General features: G+C 42.7%; 2 protein-coding genes across 2 annotated transcripts in view; one reads left to right on the top strand and one right to left on the bottom strand.

The window, feature by feature from the left end:
• ARG2 (arginase 2) overlaps positions 1 to 2,236 on the top strand; it is a 35,067-nt gene extending 32,831 nt beyond the window's left edge. The window contains exon 8 of the mRNA XM_006056176.4: positions 1,762 to 2,236. Within this exon, the coding sequence (XP_006056238.2) occupies positions 1,762 to 1,967 (206 nt within the window). The 3' untranslated portion in view covers positions 1,968 to 2,236. The remainder of the gene's footprint in view (positions 1 to 1,761) is intronic.
• On the bottom strand, positions 2,208 to 19,693 carry VTI1B (vesicle transport through interaction with t-SNAREs 1B). The gene is made up of 6 exons (XM_006056177.4): positions 19,427 to 19,693; positions 9,791 to 9,849; positions 7,971 to 8,162; positions 5,630 to 5,803; positions 3,750 to 3,811; positions 2,208 to 2,526 (listed from the first exon to the last, which is right to left on the bottom strand). The coding sequence occupies exons 1-6, from the start codon at positions 19,539 to 19,541 to the stop codon at positions 2,430 to 2,432; spliced, it is 699 nt and encodes a 232-aa protein (XP_006056239.1). The 5' UTR covers positions 19,542 to 19,693; the 3' UTR covers positions 2,208 to 2,429.
• Positions 19,694 to 20,518: the final 825 nt, after the last annotated feature.

Below are 20,518 nucleotides of genomic sequence, written 5' to 3'. Positions count from 1 at the left end.
AAAATTAATAAAAATTTTTAGAAAAGAGTAGCTACAAGAGGTTACTGTCCCCAAACTCATACTCATTTGCAAATACTTTCCATTTCTGTCAGAAAGCTCTTGGTTTTAAGGCTACTTTAAATGACCTCTCATTGCAAAATTTAAACAATTACTGTATGGTACTTCAATACCACCTCATGAAATTGGGGTTGAAATAGCGTAGAGACCCCAGACTGAAAAGTCGAGGACTACAGGAAACCCTTGACTATCTGGGATGGGATATGGAAGTTGAGAAATGGTCTCCCTGGCTCTGGAGCCTACCAGAACCTTAGGCACTACAGAAAGAAGAATGCTTGTCAATCAGATCTGATGGGACCAGAAAATCTTATTCTCAGACCTACAACTGAGACACTGTCAGTTGTCCTTGGCCAGTGAACCTGGAAATTCAGTTCTCCATTCAGGTTCCCACTGACACCACTTAGAGCAGAAGTTAGTAACCTCTAGCTCTTAGATGGGGGCAGTGGTTATATCCTGTCCCTCCCTCCCCTGCTGCAGTGTTATTCTATTCCAAAAGGCTGTCTGTCCTGAGACTATCAACTAGATAAAGCAGTCTGCTTAATCTACAAGGTGGCAGTAGTCTAGAATTATAGGTAGTATGTTTTTAACAGTTTGTACCCTCTTGATTTACTCCTGGGCTATGTAAAAGGTCCACATTTAGTAAGTGGAGATTGGATACAGATGCGTGTGCAGGGGCTGGTGGACACACCTGCTCACTGTAGTTCTGCACGGTGCACTGAACTCTGCATTGCTCCTAAGGGACGGCACACTGTGCGGATGTACTAGCAGTGGAGGTACATGTACTAAAATGTGATATCCATAAGTCATTAGGTATATTCATCCATGTATCCAGGCTTTATGGCCACCCTAAATATTCAGATACTTGTATCCTCCAATCTAGTTTCTTCTAGTGACTCTTAAAGGAGGTAGATTAACTTCATCCAGAATAACCAACTAAAAATAAACTCCCCAGAAGTAGGGGATATATATGTTGATGGGGAGGGGCAGAGGGCAGGGCTAGATAGGTTCTTTTATGGTCTAATCTTCCCGCCTCAAACCCTTTGGCACAAGTACCCAGACCCTCAGAGAAGGTAACTGGAGTTCAAACTAAATATGACCAAGTGTAAGATACTGCATCCGTCTGAAGGGAGACCTAAGAACTGTGTCATACATGGAGCCTGTCCTCCGAGTTCAAACTTGCAGGGGTGAGAGTAAGATATGCAGTAACAGCTATACTTTAGGACACACGGTGCCTTAAAAGCTACACAGCGCCAGAGTTCAGAAGTGGGAATCGAGTGCTGGCTAGTGAGACGTGAGAGATCTCATCACACAACTACAGGCAGGATCTGGCAGGTCCCTAGAAATACTGGAAATGATACATTTTCCCAATTAGATTGGAAACTCCTACTGCCACCCCTGTTTACCCCTCACCCCGACCTTGCTCATCCTAACCAGAAAGCCTATCAGCCATGCCTGTTACATTCATTACACAGGGATAACTGACTTAATTACTTTAAAGGTTTCTCTCAATCCTACTCTGGCATTACCAGTGTTTCTAACTTAAATTCATGCCCAAGAGGATGAGGTGTAAGGGCTTTCCTGACAGTGGGTAATTTTCTAGTAGAATATGACCCTTTCACCTTGGTGTGTTCTACCCAGGTGGGACGACCCTCACTGAAAGGAGCAGCTAGGAAGTTTTCTTGTTGTCCTGCTTTGTGTTTTCAGGGCTGCTCTCGGCCCTGGACCTCGTTGAAGTCAATCCTCGGTTGGCCGTGTCAGAGGAGGAGGCCAAGGCTACAGCCAGCCTGGCAGTGGACGTCATTGCTTCGAGTTTCGGGCAGACGAGGGAGGGAGGGCATGTTGTCTACGACCAACTTCCTACTCCCAGCTCACCAGATGAATCAGAGAGTGAAGAACGTGTAAGAATTTAGGGAATACTGTTTGTTGACACATGTGTCACAGTGGGCATTCCAGAGCCGTGAGGCGTTTGTGGTGACAGATACTGAATGATCATCTGGGTCAGTACTGCCTTAATGAGAACATTTGTGCATTCTCACAATTGTACAGTTTCCTTCCCTTTCATTTTGGTGACCGATAATAGTACTGTACATGTATTTGGTTTTTTGACGCTCACAGGGTATTAATATGTTGGAGTGCTATGTAAACTTAAGTCAAATAAACGACATTTATTACCTTGGTATATCATACTGGTCTTATTGCTGTTCCTTCACATTTCAGTGGTCTTCTGTCTTCCTCCCTCCACCCACAGTCTGGCTACACAGTGCCTTCTTGAACTGCTAGTTCACAGCAGCAATAAGTTTTTTTCCACACCTCTAACGCCATTCATTCACAGAGTCACAGTTCTGGTCCACAAACCCTTCCCTATAGGAGGTTTAATGCCTGCGAAAGAATTTGTAATAAACCAGGCCTCCCAGAATGGCTAGCTCCAGTAAGATGACGATGGAAAGCAGCAGCTTGTTGGTTGTCACTCTACAAAGAGAAGCAAAGTGGGATGTAGTCAGACGTCTGGGTAACCTTATTTCTTTCCATTCTTAATACTGAGGAGTTTGACCTGGGACCAAGGCAGGATACTGTGAGGCAGACTGAATTTTTGTTTGATCATGGAGCCACTTAGTAACCTTGTAAATAATTACTACTATCTACCTCACAGAAATATTGAAACTGGGGCAATAAGATACCAAAACATACAAATGTTTTTTTCTAAAATGTATTCAAATAGTAATTAGTACTTCACTTTAAAAGTAGTTTTTCTATGATGGGCTAATTAGAAAAATATTAAATAAACATGTGAAAAAGTATACCATTTTTTAAGTCAGTTGAAGCAGATTTCAAAGTAGAAGCTCACTATGTAACCATCTACAGCTGCCCTGACCACATACTGCAGCTGTGAGGACACATTAGGAGAAGGGGCGGCGGGTGACCCCAGTGTGCACGTCCAGCCTGGGTACAGGAGGTGGTCCTGCTTTAGGATAAGTAACTAGAAGCTGGGAGTGCCTTTCAATGTCTTCTCAACTTCTTGCCTTTCTCTATAAAGACAGAAATTTTTCTGAAGCTCCTATACTCTTTAACACAAAGAATCAAAATCAGACATTTCCTCCTGCTCCACAAGGAACTTACCACTGTTTTGGAAAATCTCACTCTCTTGCTAGTTCCATGACTTGGTTATAGTTTCACTCATGCTACCTACACTGACTTACCCCCCAAATTCAGCCTCAGTGTCAATACTTCCCTTCTGCCCATGGTTCTGCTGCTGTCAGCATTTACCTAAAGGGTTTTTTCTCAAATCAACTCCTTGCTAACAAGACAGAACTCCCAAATAATGGCTGACTCCCATAAAGGGCAAGCAAAGCCAAAATCAAGTACAAAGCCATAGCAGTGAAAAGTTTTCTCATTAAGTTTTTACAAATTTATTTCCAGGAATATGAAGCTCTGTTCCCATGTGCTGTCTTCTCTAAGGAATGTAAACTGGCATGAAAAGTCCTTCCAGTGGACCAGTTTTCCACTGCTCCAAATCAGAGCAGCTTATATACTTCCAACAATGGATTTTTTCCTGGGATACTTAACTACGTGATATTCTTTATTTCTTCTGTTCTATCAGTACCTTTGCAAGTCATGGTTTAAAGCTTTGACATTCTCAGCTGAAAGATTAGAATTAAGAGAAATTAATTCTGTGACTAATTTTTGAAACTTACTTTCTGGACATTGAGCGGAGAATCTTCCGACTTTTGCTCAAGTTTTCACTTGTATTTACCAGCTGAGAAGAGAAAATAGCAATTATTTCCCTCTTCTCACAGAAGTACACACTGTAGAACTGAACATTAGTCAACTGATGGTGTTAAAGGGTTTATGTTGAAAAACTCCCAGAAATCAAATCAATTTAAATGATGGCCTCTGTAAGTAGAAACTGGAAAGGACAAGATACTTTAATACTTGTCAATAGGCCTAGGAATGATTGTATCCCAAGGCTGCTGTGAGGAGACCTCTGGGACTGAGCTAATCCTTCACTGTGGCTACACAAAACAAAGTCTTCGTGCGTACCTTGCCAGTAACTGAAGTAACTCTGAGCAACTTAAGATGTGAATTTCATCAGCCAAACTCCAGGAGAGCCTCCTGAGCTAATGTTTGTTTTTATAGCCTGGTGGATTACCACTTTTGAGATCTCTTTTTCCTTTTTTCCTTACCCTTTAAGAGTACTTACATTGAATTATGAAAGGAATTAATCTTTTTTTAAAATCCTTTTTTTTCCCCTTTTGGTTGCCTGTTACTAACCTATATAGCTGGAGGATATTTCAACAGATGCCACCTGCCATCTGTTCCTGTTCACCAGTGGCCTTGGTAAGTTGATCTCTCAGCTCATTCCTCAGCTTTTAAATTCAACTAATCCATCTAGTAAGTTCAAAAGTAAAAACAAATAAACCATGCAATCTGCAAACAAGCTGCTTTCTCTGCAGCTTACCTTGAATTCAGTACTTCACTGTGAATTTTCACTGAGGAGGGTGATACCTGACTTGATTTTGAGTTGTCAAAATCATTCTGACTTGATTTTAAGAGTGGAGAATTATGGCTATTAAGGTGGGAAAATAACGGCTCAGTGTGGGGATTTGAGATGACTTTCTCATATCTAAGTCTTGCCCATAGTATCTGTTTCATTTATCTGCCTCATGTTCTTAATACAGCATTCCACTGGCAGTTTTTAAAATTCCTTTGCAGATGGTACAGAAAGGAAGAAATAAGTTGTTTTTCAGAGCCCCTTAGAGTGATGTGATAGTAGGTTAGAGGCCACAGTGTAGTCATCATTTGGCCTAAGTATTTTGTTTTCTCACAGTGATCTCCCTTAGTTTGTAGTAGTAGTAGTGTTAATTTCTCAGTCATATTTGACTCTGTGATTCCATGGACTGTAGCCCGCCACGTCCTCTGTCCATGGGACTTCCTAGGCAAGAATACTGGAGTGGGTTGCTATTTCCTACTCCAGGGGATCTTCTGGACCCAGGGATTGAACCCGTCTCCTGTGTCTCCTACACTGCAGGCGGATTCTTTACCACTGAGCCATCAGGGAAGCCCATGATCTCCTTTACCTTAGGTTAAGAAGAGTCCAGGATTAAACCTCTATAAATTGTCAGTAGTACTATTTTATGACATGTGGGAAATAGCCTTGGCTCTAAATGACAGGAAAGCTAGAATCTTTTAAAGCAAATGTTGCTTTCATAAGAATAACAGGTGTTCTACTAGATGTGTGAGAAACAGAAATTTAGTTCACAATACAGGACCTAATATAGGACCTAATAAAAGGATGGTATGGCTACAATCCTATTTGACAATCTTCAATAAATGTAGAAACTGGGTTTTCTGCAATCTCAGTCCCCCTGCCCAGTGACCTCTGAATCTTACAAGTAAAATTACTTCCAAGGGATATGTTTTAGTCAAGCAAATTACAAACAGAGAAAAGCATAAGAACCTAAAAAATCATACCCTGAATTTGGAACTGCGGTTGCTTCTGACAGCAGCAAAGCATCAGGGTGTAATGGACCCACCTACTTTCCCCATTCTTGCCCCTCTATCCACCTAGACTTACTCTACTCTTGGTACGTTCCAACTGGTCACGTTGCTCCCCCAGCTCTTCTATGATTTCTGAGCCAATCTGGTCAGTCTCGGCAGCAATACGATGAGAACGCTCAATACTCTGGGTGGCCCGATTCAGGCTGTCAGTGCCTTGCAGAAGCAATGCCCTTTGAGACTGTAGCCGATTCTGACAGGAGTATGAAAGGGAATTGTTAGACTTCTTCCATTATAAATGAATTTATAAGAAGGGATATAGTGTGCAGTAATTTTCATTACTTGTAAGACAATCAAAGATGCTAATGAATCAGACTACAAGAGAACCTGGGATTCAATCTAGGATCACAATACCTCCCAGTCCACTGCTTGTTACACTTAAGCGAGGCAAGGCAAGGATTCAATACACCAGAGCATCTTCCTTGTGCTCCTGACGAATCTGAACTGACTCATGTGCTTCCTGGACTAGCAACTTCTGAGAGGCAATGGCCCAGATCTGGGATGCAGGAGCTACCTAAAAATTCATACATCCTATCATTTTGATAGGGCAAACCAACTAAACTCTACGGCCTTAGAAATAGTGTAATTCACTGAAAGTTCCCACTGATTGGTACTGAGTGACCATGAATAAGCTATTCGTTTTCAGCACACATAGAAATCACTTAAAAGTGTGAGACTACTACTCTCTGGAAAAAAGTAGCTGCACCCTTGGTAAGCATCCAAAGAATTTTGCCTCAGGCCAAACACAGAAAACAAATCCTGAAGTTGTTAAACTGGTGATTTGCTCTCAAGGGAGGTAGTACCTGGGGTCAAGTAAGCACCCTATTTCTGAAACTCCACCAAAGTATTATTCCACCTATTCCTAAGCACAGGAGGCATGAAGACCGAAGCAGCCTTTGTCAGGCCAGAAATAACTACTGACAGAAATGGAGGCAGCTCTAAGTTCTCAGCTCTTCAGAGCACACATGCGCACCAACTCTGGAAAAGGAGTCAGCTCACAAGGCCTATTTACTGATCAGGTGACCATTAGCACTCGATACCACCATTAAGAAGCCTAAAGGTGTGTTTCTAGATCAGAAGCAACAAGAAGGCTTTTTCACTTCATATATAGCATACAGACAAGTGAGGAAACCACTGAATGAGGCTGCTCCAGTTTACACTGGCTTAAAAGCAGCAGGAAAACAACATTTTTAAACATAAAAGATGAGGATTTTCAAATGATTGGGCTTAAGAAAGAGTAGGGAGAGACAGTAAGGTCACATGAATCAACCCCAGATTTGGAACAGTAATTCTACTGAAAGTAGTTTATACACCTATATTGTTTTTATAATTTCCGAAACTAGTAATTTTAAAGAAAAATTATTGCTTGGAATTATCTTCCCCCGTTTTGTTTTTTGGGGCTTTTTGGGTCACAGATGACCAAAGTCACTGTACACCTTTCATCTCACTTTTAACAAGTGCTACTTGGCGTGTGTTTTCCCACTCTTCTTTGAAAATTTTACATCATTCTCAAAAACTCTAGTTTTCACATCAGGAATGTCAGGCCAGTATCATTTGAATATCTCAAACTATGTTTAGGATGCTTCATGAAATAGGATTTGTTTAAAACTGTGTCATCACCCCTTCTACATCCATACAGTCTGCACTAGTGGGCCCCCTTCCACTTCTCTCCCACATTACCAGACAGGCCATTTCTGCTTTGTGCTGTGGAGTATAATCCCAAATGTAACACATGAAATTTAATCTCTGTGAACCTTTTCTCCTTTACCTATCTAGCTTCTTTAGACAGTTTGAGAATACACATTTTCAATTTAGTAGTCTAATTTTATAAATGAGAACACTGGAGGCTAGAGAGGCAGTCTGGCTCACTTTCTATTACAATGAGTAAGGTGTCAGCCCCCCTTTTTTTAGGAACATCCTGCTTTCTCTACTGTATCTGGGCTATTGGACCATTGATACAAATGTAAGGAAAAGTGTGGGTTACTTTTGTAACTATGCTCTGATAAGTTAAAATCCTAACTGAACTCTGGGGGGATATGTGAGAAAGAAACTGGATCAGTGAGTCAGACTACAGAGTCCAGGTGTAATATAAATAGCTAACGCCTGTATATCACCACTACCCATCAAGCACTGTTTTATACATAAAGGATACAAAAAACTCTAAACAGGTAAATTGTTTGGAATGGTCTGCATTAAATTCAGTAGAGGCAGGCACCCAAGGGGAGACGGGAAATTGGATGCAAGAAAGAAGATAAGATGGAAAAAACCAGTCAAGAATGCACTGATAACATCGATTGTACTCCACAATTCGGTTAATCACTGTGCCACAGACCCACAGGGAAATGACAGCTGATGCTCACCATATGCTCGTTCTCCCCAGCGTATGTGCCATATTTCATGTCTCCTCGGGCCCCAGGAGTGGCTGTCAAAGGTGTACTTCTCACTTCCCGATGGAGTTTGGCAAGGTCCTTCCGGTAGGTTCGCAGCTTAGACATCATAGGGTTACGAAAAGACAGGGGTGCATAACGCAGTTCCTCTTCCATCTCTGCCAGCTAGGAAGGCAGAAAGTAGTGAGTAGACGGCCTGCTTCTATTCTCTCTCATATGGGTAATATGTCTAGTTTGGACTAATCAAACCACAAGCAATCCTAAATAAATACTCAAAATGTGGCCCAGGAGGGCAGGGACCACATGTGACACCTTCACTTCGTTACTGAGTGCTTGGCATAGTGCCCAGCAGGCACAGAACAGGCCTTCAAAAAGTATGTGATGAATGAGTGAGAAAACTAACAAGTACCTTATAGCTTATTAAACATTTTGACATATATTTTCTCATTTAATCCTCACAACAGATCAAAAAGGTAGGAAATACTCTTACTTCATATATGAGACTTGAAGAAACCTGTTCAAGATTACATAAGTCAGGATTCCAGATCTTCATACTCTTTTCAGTATACCAAGTTCTTAGCCTGTTATGGTCCAAGTGCTATCACGATGCACTTAGGGACCTACTGTACTAAAAATAATTAGGGGTATGGCATCAAGGTTCTTCCCTTCCTCCTCCTGAAAATCAACTGTTTGTGTCCATGTCAGAAAAACCAGGGGTCCAAATCCTTTCCATTTTTCTGGGACAGGTAAATTGTAACACACAGACTCATTTGTAAGAGGCCATGAGTCATTTTCTTCTGCTTTGGATGGCTAGAGTAGGACTGGTTAACTTTAGAAAATGCTACCAAGATGTTAACTGAAAAAGAGGCCTAGCTCTGTAACAGATATCACAGATTTACGTCCAGTAATACAAAGGTATTAGAAAAGTTTCTGGTACTCCCATTATGAAGGTGATAGTTTCCACAGTCTGGTAGGTTGATCCTTCTTCAAATACATGCAGAGCAGAAAAAAGGATGCAGATGCGCTTAACTTCTAAAAACTTCATTGGAATACAGGAGTTATTCTTCAACAAACAATAAAGTTCTCTGGCTTAAAAAGAATTCTTCAGTCTACTCTGGGGTAGCAGATACTAGAGGCAACTATTTCTTTGGAGTGCTACCAGAGACCGAGATTTTAGCTCCAGCCTCCTAAAAGGGTTTGCTAAAGCTAGAGCACAATGTAATGAAGACAGAGGACCCTTACTTCTAAAAGGTAAGAGCAAAACTTGCTTACTTTTTTTTTTTTTTTTTTTAAGAAAAGTCACAGGTTAAATGAGAAGCAGTTCTTAAACTGCTTAGCAACCTGGACCAACTTCTGATAAGCTTTGGGTCCTGACTGAGAACTCATCCTGACTATGCATGCCTTGCCCAAGGTACCAAAACCTTCTATTTTTTAAAACAAGGCAATGTGAGTAGGAACCACCTCTGAGGTCCATTTTCTGTGACAGTAAGTTTAACAAAGGAGAATAAGTTATCCTAATGGCCAGCTTTTAAAATGTGCTTTCAAAAGTCCACCCTTGTAAAAGGACAATGTCCTATTGTATCAGCAATGTTTTATCAAGGACTCACTTCAGGGGAGTGTTCAAGTTTTACTCAATACCCATCCCCATCAACTGGCCTCATTTAGTAAGAAATAATCAAAACTAAGGTCAACAGATGGGAACAGTTAAATCTGTGATCATAATGTCATAAGCATTACTTCTGGCAAAGACCAACAAACAGGAAGAGGAAATAAGGACTTGTTCCTGTTCTCACCGTTTCATTTGCTTCCTGTTGCTTTTCATCGAAATCTCTGATCAACTTCTTCTTCTCTTCTGGAAAAGATAGATGAGTTTTAAATACTCAATCCTGCTTCCAAACATTTATTTGTAGAGGACATATCCTCTGCTTAGAATATACTCCCCATTCCCTTCCTGGGGGTACCCTACAGTACTTAATCACTCCTAAAAGACACTCAGAAAAGTAAGAGAACTAGTTACCACAATTAATGGAGGGTGGGAAGGTGGTGGATGGTATTACCACTGGCATTTAAGCGCCCAGGGAACAAGAGTACCTATGCTAGGGACAGTCCTGCGTAACAATGATCTGGCCCCAAAGACCAAGAGCATTCCTACTAAGAAAGAAAACAGGTCTAAATTATTGTCCATCTTTTTTCACCGACCCTAACAAAGGGACCAGGCACGGTTTGATCAATAAGAATGTTTAACAATACCATTTCTCTGAAATCTGCATCCCCATGGTAAATCACATCTCTACATTAACCCTTATCCACTGCTTTTCTGCCAAATATATTCAAAGCCCACCTACTTTGCTCTCTGGAGAGCCTGCAAGGCATACAGCACAAGTTTCTTAGCCATACCCACTGGCAGTGGTATAGGAAATGATGTAAAATACCACTGACTCACACAGGGGAAAATGTCATTCCTTGTTCAATCCTTTGCATCCTGTCATTTTAGTTCTAGTAAGTCTTTAATACCTAAAAACTACTAATGTCCTCTTTAAAAAAACAGAACAGGCTTTAACCCCAAAGCAAGGACATCTAACTAAACTAGCATTGTTTTGTCTTCATCGTAGCTTTTCTGATCATATAGCTAGGTTCCACAGATTTTCCATCTAAGGCAGCGATATAAAATGTCCTTTTAAAAGAACTTTATATGTTAAATAAGTGCATTTTACATGAAGTACTGATATAAAGGAAATACTGCTACTGCTGCTGCTAAGTCACTTCAGTCGTGTCCGACTCTCTGCGACCCCATAGACGGCAGCCCACCAGGCTCCACCGTCCCTGGGATTCTCCAGGCAAGAACACTGGAGCGCGTTGCCATTTCCTTCTCCAATGCATGAAAGTGAAAAGCGAAAGTGAAGTCGCTCAGTCGTGTCTGACTCTTAGCGACCCCACTTACTGCAGCCTACCAGGCTCCTCCAGCCATGGGATTTTCCAGGCAAGAGTACTGGAGTGGGGTGCCATTGCCTTCTCCGATAAAGGAAATAATTACAGTAAAAATGGTGCTTAGACACACCACAATGATGAAGGGAGTACCTGGTAAACTTTGGATGGGGGGAAGTGCTGGGGAGTAAATGGGCTTAAGTTTTGGTCTTAGCTTTGGGCCTAACTCAACATGTAAGCCTGGATAATTCTCTTCATCTTTTTGGGACCTAACCTCCTTCCTCAGCCAGGAAATGAGGAGGCAAATCACACCTAAGAAGCAAAAATTAGCCCTATTTATGAGGAGTTTGTTTTTTTTCAAATGTATACAGCAAAATGAATGTTCTCCCTGGAAATCTACACATAATCTACTTACTACCACAAAACTGTCACTTCTTATAATATTTTTTGAATTCATCTTTTGGGATTACATTCACAATCTGGGATACTTTTTTTTTTAATTGTGGTAAAATACATATAACATAAAACTTACCATTTTGGCCATTTTAAGTGTACAGTTAAGTGGCATGAAGCACATTCACAATGTTGGCCAACCATCACTGCTATCCCTCTACAGAACCTCTGCATCATCCCAAACCGAAACTCTCCACCAGTAAACACTAACTCCCTATATGCCCTCCCCTCAGACTCTGGCAACCACGATCCTGCTTTCTGTGTCTATGAATGTGACTACTCCAAGCACCCCATATAAGAGGAATCATACAGTATTTGTCTTTTGTGTTTGACTTACCTCACGTAGCATAAAACCTTCAAGGTTCCTCCATACTGAGGATGTATGAGGACAGTCTGTGTGTTTTTCACTCAGTGGCATTTCTAAATACAAGCTGGCACTGCCATCAACTGAAGAAAGAGCAACTTGTACCAATGCCAAGAAAGCAGCAAAGTAAGGCCTATGAAGGGATGGCATGCGGGTACTCAACATGCTGTCCTAAGATATTCTTGGATAACTTTGTTTACCCTGATTTTCACCTCACACCTTGACTTTCAAACCCAATCCCATGTTGGAAGTAACCCCACTGTCACGCTTTATATAGATTTATATTGTGTTAATCACATAGCATCTAACATGTCAGCTGTCCACTACTTTTTAATGTAAATCACTTGGCTGTATATATTCTATAGTCTCAACTTGAGCTCAATCTCCCTCTGCGTACAGAAATTTACTTTTTCTTTTATACATCCCATAGGTTCTAGAGCTCTAAACCTGGTAGGGTGCTTCTTAGACACTGTTATTGCCTGCAAGAGTCAAGTGACAATCCACCCTTTACTAAGCTGCATTCACTGTCATGCGCATTCCCTTAGTACGTGTTCCAGGTGAACTAGTTTTCACCACACACTGCTCACAACGCGCCGCCCCACTCCCCCGAAAAGGAGAAAGTTCAGGCAAAGCAAAAGGCCTACCTCCTGACCAACCATGAGGTAACCACCATGAAATTACCACCACGAGTCAAAGTGTTGGCTGTTCTTTGCAACCCCATAGACTGTAGCCTATCAGGCTCTCCTGCTCATGGAATTCTCCAGGCAAGAACACTGGAGTGGGTAATCATTCCCTTCTCCAGGGGATCGTCCCTGACCCAGGGATTGAACCTGCGTCTCTCACACTGCAGGCAGATCTCCCTGTCTGAGCCAGCAGGAAGTGCCAACACAGCCTTATTATCCTTGAGTGGGCTGTGTTTGCACCCACCAGCAGTGAAATAATATCTGCAATCAAGAATGGCTACTTCCATGGAGAGCTATCATATTATTGTATAGTAAGCATTCACAAAAGTGTTGCGTGTCACCACTCCTCTAAAGAGGCACATCTCCACACTCAAGCACACTCACTCACTTCTGATCCAAGATGACAGTATTCTATAAGTGCATTCTGGTCCTAGATTTTTCTACATCTCTGTTAGTCCTAAGTTCTCCTCGTTTAATCTTTGTTAAAGGATATGAATATCTGCTTTCCTAAGAGACAAATTCTAGAATAATTCAAAGAATGCAGCTGTATAATAAGAATTGGGGTACGGGGGCGGCAAGGCAGTCCACAGTCTTGATCCTTTCACTAACTTCCCTGCGTGATTCTGTTATTCTCAGTCTTTTTGGAATACTCTACTCTCTGATTTCATAAGACATATATTCTCCTATGAGTGCTCTACAGCCTGTATACTTTTAAAGATTCAAGAGATGGAACCCCTACCCAACTGAGAGGTATCAATACCTGTTCCTTTATGCTTTGCTCAAAATTGTGAAATTAATGAATGTTAAGAACGAAGATGGCCTCAGAAATCATCTAGTCTAACCTCATTTTACAGTTGAGGAAACCAGAGCCTGAATAAACTGTCTTCCCCAAGGCCATAGAAAAGAGAAGATGTAACTAGAACACAAGTTACACAATGCAAGTCTCCTAACTATGGCACTGTACACCATGTACACTATGGCACTGAGGGGTATTTTCATGCTCCCAAGGTACACAGGTATAATCTTTTCAAATCTGTTCATTTTTTAGGGAGCTAGAATTAACACTACAATCAACTACAAAACAGCAGGACTGATACCAGGTAGAATGGACACCGGAAACTGAGAAAGAATGAGCTACTCTAAATAACACTATTCCTGACCCCTCATGTCTTCCCAAACCATTCACATGTGAGTGACTCACTCTGAAGCCGAATGTTTGGTGAACTAGGTGCATGGCAGCACAATGTCTCAGACATGGAAAAAAATGGAAACACCCAGCTCTAAAAGCGCTAGAGGAAGCCCACCTCATCTCAACCAAGGTGGCAGCCTCTCCATCTTGTAGAAAAAGAAAAGAAGGTAGCTCAGTCATGTCCGACTCTTTGTGACACCATGGACTATACAGGCCATGGAATTCTCCAGGCCAGAATACTGCAGTGGGTAGCCTTTCCCTTCTCCAGGGGATCTTCCCAACCCAGAGATCGAACCCAGGTCTTCCCCACTGCAGGTGGATTCTTTACTAGCTGAGCCACTTGTAGGCGGTTTGAATTTTCATAGCCCCAGAATCACTCATCTTGGTCCACTGCTGCTGCTGCTGCTGCTGTCGCTTCAGTCGTGTCCGACTCTGTGCGACCCCATAGACGGCAGCCCACCAGGCCCTGCTGTCCCTGGGATTCTCCAGGCAAGAACACTGGAGTGGGTTGCCATTTCCTCCTCCAATGCATGAAAGTGAAAAGGGAAAGTGAAGTCGCTCAGTCGTGTCCGACTCTTAGCGACCCCATGGACTGCAGCCTACCAGGCTCCTCCGTCCATGGGATTTTCCAGGCAAGAGTACTGGAGTGGGTTGCCATTGCCTTCTCTGTCTTGGTCCATTAGAACTGTGGAAATAACTTCAGTTTCACCAGATCTTTAAAATTTGTGATTAGTGCTTTTGGTGCCCCCTTGTGGCATTTCTAGGACCTACATCCTCTGCAGACCTCATGGTTAACCTGATCTCACACCATAAAGGAAATTAAAGCATCAGATCCCTCTAAGCTTGGTTCCTCAATTATAAATAAGAAATGTAACAGCACTGACCTGTATAGTTGTCTGAAAAAGACAACACACATAACAAACAGGCAGCAAATGCTAAGCTCATTAAGGGTTCAATAAATAGTGACTACCAGTGTTTTTTAAAGTAAATTCCTAGGTAAGAAGAACTAAGCAAAAACTAAATTTAAAGAATATGAAGTGTTGGAAAAATTAAAATTCTGCAGTCAGTGAGTAATTGTATTTATCAACCTGCTACATATCATCCTCCATAGTTATCTTTTTGGTTTCCAAAATAACGGAGTTTCGTGTATAGCAACTGAAACTTAAGTGAATTAAACTGAAAAACTGAATAATTTTACAATGTTCATTACAACATGTGGAGAGATGCCTTCAGGTGCTACGAAACTAAAATGAGAAATCATGACTACAGGTATTTACTGTATTAACTGGATAAGAATTTACAGCAGCCTGAGATATGTGGAGAGACCTCTTCAGATGCTGCAAAACTAAGACTACAAATTATTGTTGTGGGTGTTTAAAGTAATAATGGATTAATAAGTATCACAAATGCTAATGGATGGTCACTTCCATACAAACTTCCTCAAGTAGGACACACTGTGTCTGTTAATCCTATCCTTTTTAAAAATAGGTGTATACATTGATTTTAAAAGTGATGACAATATGGAAAACGTGGTAAATAAAATCACCTTCAGTTTCAACATTTAATTATATATTGATAGTTACTATTTTCTTCCCAACAATTCACAGTATTTATACAACCATTCAACAAATATTTATAGAGCACCAAGTATGTACTAGGCATTGTTCTAGGTGCTTGAGTGCTAAGTCGCTTCAGTCATGTCTGACTCGCTTTGGCCCTATGGACTGTAGCCTGCACCAGGCTTCTCTGTCCATGGGATTTTCCAGGCAAGAGTACTGGTGTGGGTTGCCATATCCTTCTCCATCTAGGTGCTTAGAATATACAAGTAACAAAACAGACAAAATATAGAGCTTACAACAGAAGAGGAGGGAACGCTTCCCAAGTCTTTTATGAGGCTAGCACTACATAGATACCAAAACCAGAGAACATCACAAGAAAAGAAAATTACAGGCCGATATCCCTGATGCAAAAATCCTCAACAAAATATTAGCAAAACAAAGGGCATTTTCCATTAAAACAGAACAAACAATCCAAAAATTTGTATGGAACAAGAGACCGCAATTAGTCAAAGCAGTCTTGAAAAAGAAGAACAAAGCTGGAGGCATCATGCTTTCTGATTTCAAACTACAGCTTTCAAACTACAGCTCACCGTTGAATAAGAGTATGAATTAGGCAGGTCCCCTTATACAAACATTTTTTTCAACAGTAAATTCTACAGTACCATATAACCTGTGGTTGGCTGAATCTGCAGATACTGAGGAACCTTGGATAGGAGGGACAATAAGCTACACTTGGATTTTCAGCTACACAGAAGGCTGGTGTTCAAGGGTTAACTGTATATTATAAAGCTATAGTAATGAAAACAGTATGGTAACTGGCATTAAAACAGATTCAAAGCTCAATGGAATGGAAAAGACAGCTCAGAAAAAAAATCCACCAATGTATGGTCCCCAGTATATTTTTGTGCCTCTCTTTCAACCTCTACTCAGTCACCAGCATTCCTCTACTCAGTCACCAGCATTCTCCTTCTAAAATACAATCATATGGTCTGATTTTATTTTAGAATCTGTATTTTGTTCAGGATTTTTGCATCTGTGTTCATCAGGATAGTGGCCTGTAATTTTCTTTTCTTGTAATGTTTTCTGCCTTTGGTATCAACATGGGCTGGCCTTTAAAAGAATTTAAAATCCTTTATTGATTCTCCGTATCAAGTTTAGATGTCTTAATGTGATATTTAGGTCCCTCAGTGGAAACAGTTTCAGACTTTATTTTTGGGGGCTCCAAAATCACTGCAGATGGTGACTGCAACCATGAAATTAAAAGATGCTTACTCCTTGGAAGGAAAATTATGACCAACCTAGACAGCATATTCAAAAGCAGAGACATTACTTTGCCAACAAAGGTCCGTCTAGTCAAGGCTATGGTTTTTCCAGTGGTCATGTATGGATGTGAGAGTTGGACTGTTTAGAAAGCTGAGCGCCGAAGAATTGATGCTTTTGAACTGTGGTGTTGGAGAAGACTCTTGAGAGTCCCTTGGACTGCAAGGAGATCCAACCAGTCCATCCTAAAGGAGATCAGTCCTGGGTGTTCTTTGGAAGGACTGATGCTAAAGCTGAAACTCGAATACTTTGGCCACCTCATGCGAAGAGTTGACTCATTGGAAAAGACTCTGATGCTGGGAGGGATTGGGGGCAGGAGAAGAAGGGGACGGCAGAGGATGAGATGGCTGGATGGCATCACCAACTCGATGGACATGAGTTTGGGTGAACTCCGGGAGTTGGTGATGGACAGGGAAGCCTGGCGTGCTGCAATTCATGGGGTCGCAAAGAGTCGGACACGACTGAGCAACTGAACTGAACTGAAGGGTCTGGCTATGTCTTATTTATCTCATCTACTACTGATCTCCCATATACATCTTAAGTTTCAGTCATAGTTCTGAATATTTGACTTTTTTTTTTCCCCTTCCTTTGTTGTCTCTTCTCATTTCCCCTCTCAGGCAAACTCCCTGTCAACCCTTTACACTCAGAAGTTCTCCTTTCTGAGAAGGAAGGAGAACTCCCCTACGGCCATGTTAGCCTTTCTGTCACGGTCTCAAAACTATCTTAGGACTTATCACACACTTTGGAAATCTGCTCCCATTTAAGGCAAGAACCACAGAACTCCCCAGACCCAGGATACTGAGTGATACATAATTCTTGATAGATGTTCATTGAAAATACTGAATTCAATTACAGAGCATAAGCTAAATGCAAGGGATGTGTTATGTATTAATATATTATTCAGTGCTTAATAATTCATGATAGGAAAGCTTTGGAAAGCCTATGAAGTCATCTCAGGAGAAAAAAAAAAGGATTCAGAGATGACACCCCAGTATGTTTGCTTAATTAAATCCAACTTATTCAACAAATATTTATTAAGGAACGTAAACAAAGCAGTGAATAAAGAGACTGAAGGCTGTTGAAATTCTTATAATCTGGGGATATGCAAACACTATACATACTTACCCACTGAACAACTAAGTGTTACCAGCAACTTGTGTTGAGAATATTTTGTACTTGGGTAGAAATTCACACCTTTTTGATTGTCCTCTTTGCAGCAATTAGAAGTTCAGGAAGATGACAAAAGTGAATACAACTAAGTTTTCTATTTTTGGAAACAGAATGTCCTTTGGCATTATTTACCCTTCCCTGATGGCTCAGTTGGTAAAGAAGTCGCCTACAATGCAGGAGACCAAGTGCAATGCAGGAGATGGGGGTTTCAATCCCTGGGTTGGGAAGATCCCCTGGAGAAGGAAATGGCAACCCACTCCTATCTGGGAAATGCCATGGACAGAGGAGTCTGGTGGGCTACAGTTCATGCAGTTGGAAAGAGTCAGACACCACTTAGCAACTAAACCACAACCACACCTTTACAGAAACAAATCTTGCAAAATTTAAATCAACACCAGGCTGAAAAAAATGATCTATTTTTCAACCATGTAAATCAGATCCAATCACTCTCCTGTTCTGTAGCCTTTAACTTCAAGTCACTGTATTTAGATAAAGATGCAAATCCTTCTCCATGGTTCACGTGGCCCCACACAATCTGGCCCTTTAAAACCTTATCTACTACTACTATTTCCTTTGCTCATTCCACCCTGAACACACTCGCCCTTTAGCTCTTCCTAGAGCATACCAAACTCACTTCTGCTTAAGGACTATTACAGTACTATTCTGTCCTCCTGAAACTTATTTCTCCCAGATTTTTGCATGTTTCACTCCCTTACTTCAAATCTCTGCTCAAATGCAACCTCCTCAAAGAGGCCTTTCACAGCCACCCAATCTACAATTAGGGCTTCCCCATTCCTTGCCCTGCTTTATTTTCCTGTATGGCCCTTAACACCACTTCCTAATATTTATATATCATCATCGACCCATAAGAACAGAGATCTGTAAGTCTTTTCACAGCAATTTGCAATATCACCAGCATCTAGCCAGTGCCTAGTGCACAGCAGCCTCTCTTAATAAGTATATGTTAAACAAAAGTATGAGTTTCATTCTCACCAGAGTCATTCAATTCATGTGACCTTGGGTAACTCTCAGAGCAAACACTCAAGCTTCCATGCTTCAGTAAAAGCAATGGAAGTCTCATCGGCCTTGCCATCAAGATCTACTACTATGATAGACCTTCCTATACAGATTCAACCAGAAAACTCTTAGCTCCCCCAAGCCAAGCTTGCAGCACACTGCATTATGAAATCAAGGGGGCAGGAGGTCTAAGCAGAGGTCATAAAAGGATCGCACCTGAAAGCCACCATCCTCATTTTAAAGACCAATCCCTCCCTCAACCCCCACCCGCCCCCAAGGCTGGTTATTTACACCGGCCTCAAAAGTTATGATGGCTTTGGGTTCTTAACCCTTTTTGTGCTACAGGTCCTTTGCCAATCTGGTGAAAACTATGGGTCTCTGGAGAATACTTTCAAGCGGGAAAAACAAAATATTGAGAGCCACAAAGAAAACCAATTATACTCAGTTTACAGATTTAAGGGTCACAGGTCTAAGGTCTCTCATGCCCATCTTGCCACAGTGAAAATGAAACGAGCGAACTCTGAAGGCTACAGGGGATTCAAGAGAGAGATGACACTCCGCGGTGGATTCCTGGGTACCTAAGTGGCAGCACGGAGATTCTGGACGCCGGGACTCAGCCAGCCCTAGGGGGCGTGTCTGAGGATGCCAAGCGAGGAGACGAGCGAGTGGGTCTGGGAAGGAGGTGGGGGCTCTTCCTTCCGGTGCTAGCGGAGCGCTGTTCTCGTTGGCTCATCCCGCCCCCACCTCACCTGTCCCTGCCATCCCCAGGAGCCGCTCCGGCACCCCTCGTAGGTCTTCATGGAGGCCGCGGAAGATCTCGTGCAGTTTCTCGAAATGCTCCGAGGAGGCGGCGGAGGTGGCCATGGCGCAGGCCGCTCTCGAGCAGCGGGCGCCGAGATTGTGGGCCCAGGGCCCGCTCCTATTCCGCCGTCAGCCGCCTAGCCCCGCAGGCATCACGGCGACCGCCGCCACAGTCGCCCAAGACGAGGCGCTTCCGGGGCCGCGGCGGGGTCCTCCCGGGCCGGAACGCCCACCCCCTGCATGCCGTCACTGACGGCGCGCCGGGCGCCAAAGCCTGACAGAAAGTTAGTCTGGCTCCGTTGCCCGGGAGACTCCTGAAGGGGTGGCGGCGCTTTGGCGCGAGTGGCAGTCTCGGAACCCCGGAAATACTCAGTCCGAGGCTGGGGGGAAGCCCGATGGTGGAAGGAAAACATGGGAACCCGCGGGCCGGGCGACGCGGCCGCCTCTTTCCTGGGCCTCGCTTTCCGGCAAACGTTGGGGGAGCTGCAGTGCATGCCGGGGGTTGTAGTTCGGCGCGGAAGACGTTCCGACTCGGAAGTCACGAGTTGCTGGGGGAGGTGGTGCTGCTGTAACCAAGGCCGCCGGCATGACCCTGATGCGCAGAGGTTAGGTATTATCAGTTGGCACCTGGCCGTCGTCTTCATAATCATCGTACTGTGTGACTATCCTGATTTCCTCAATTCACATTCCGGCTGTTAGCTTTCAGCTCTCAGAAGATAGTTGGACCAGGTACCTGCCTGCCCCGAGCTGAAAGCACTTTTGGGGAGCAGGTGACCGGAGTGACATGCTTTCAGGAGTGGTCCCCGGGCAGCAGTGCGACCCCTCAAATATGCGCTCAGCCTCTTATTTGGGCTGAGCTCAAATATGGGCTTGCTCATGCAGTCATTCACTCAGCAGGTGTTTGTCAATTTAAGCGTAGCCTTTATACTGGGTTCTGGGCATGTGTTGGTGAATAAAAGATTCACCCTCTGCGCTTGGATAATTTATAATGTAGTGAGCAAGGCAGACCTGGCTTCATCAGGTCTCTTTCCCATTAAGTG

This window comes from Bubalus bubalis, chromosome 11, assembly GCF_019923935.1.
Source record: "Bubalus bubalis isolate 160015118507 breed Murrah chromosome 11, NDDB_SH_1, whole genome shotgun sequence".
Lineage (NCBI taxonomy): Eukaryota > Metazoa > Chordata > Mammalia > Artiodactyla > Bovidae > Bubalus > Bubalus bubalis.
This window is presented reverse-complemented; position numbering and strand designations above follow the sequence as displayed.

Bases quoted from the DNA above. Each gene is read 5' to 3' on its own strand.
- VTI1B (XM_006056177.4), bottom strand. From the start codon at position 19,541: ATGGCCACCTCCGCCGCCTCCTCGGAGCATTTCGAGAAACTGCACGAG. The intron at 8,163-9,790 runs GTGAGAACAGGA...CTGCCTTCCTAG, and splicing joins AACAGGAAGCAAATGAAACG to CTGGCAGAGATGGAAGAGGA. The intron at 5,804-7,970 runs GTGAGCATCAGC...TACTCCTGTCAG, and splicing joins CTGGGGAGAACGAGCATATG to AATCGGCTACAGTCTCAAAG.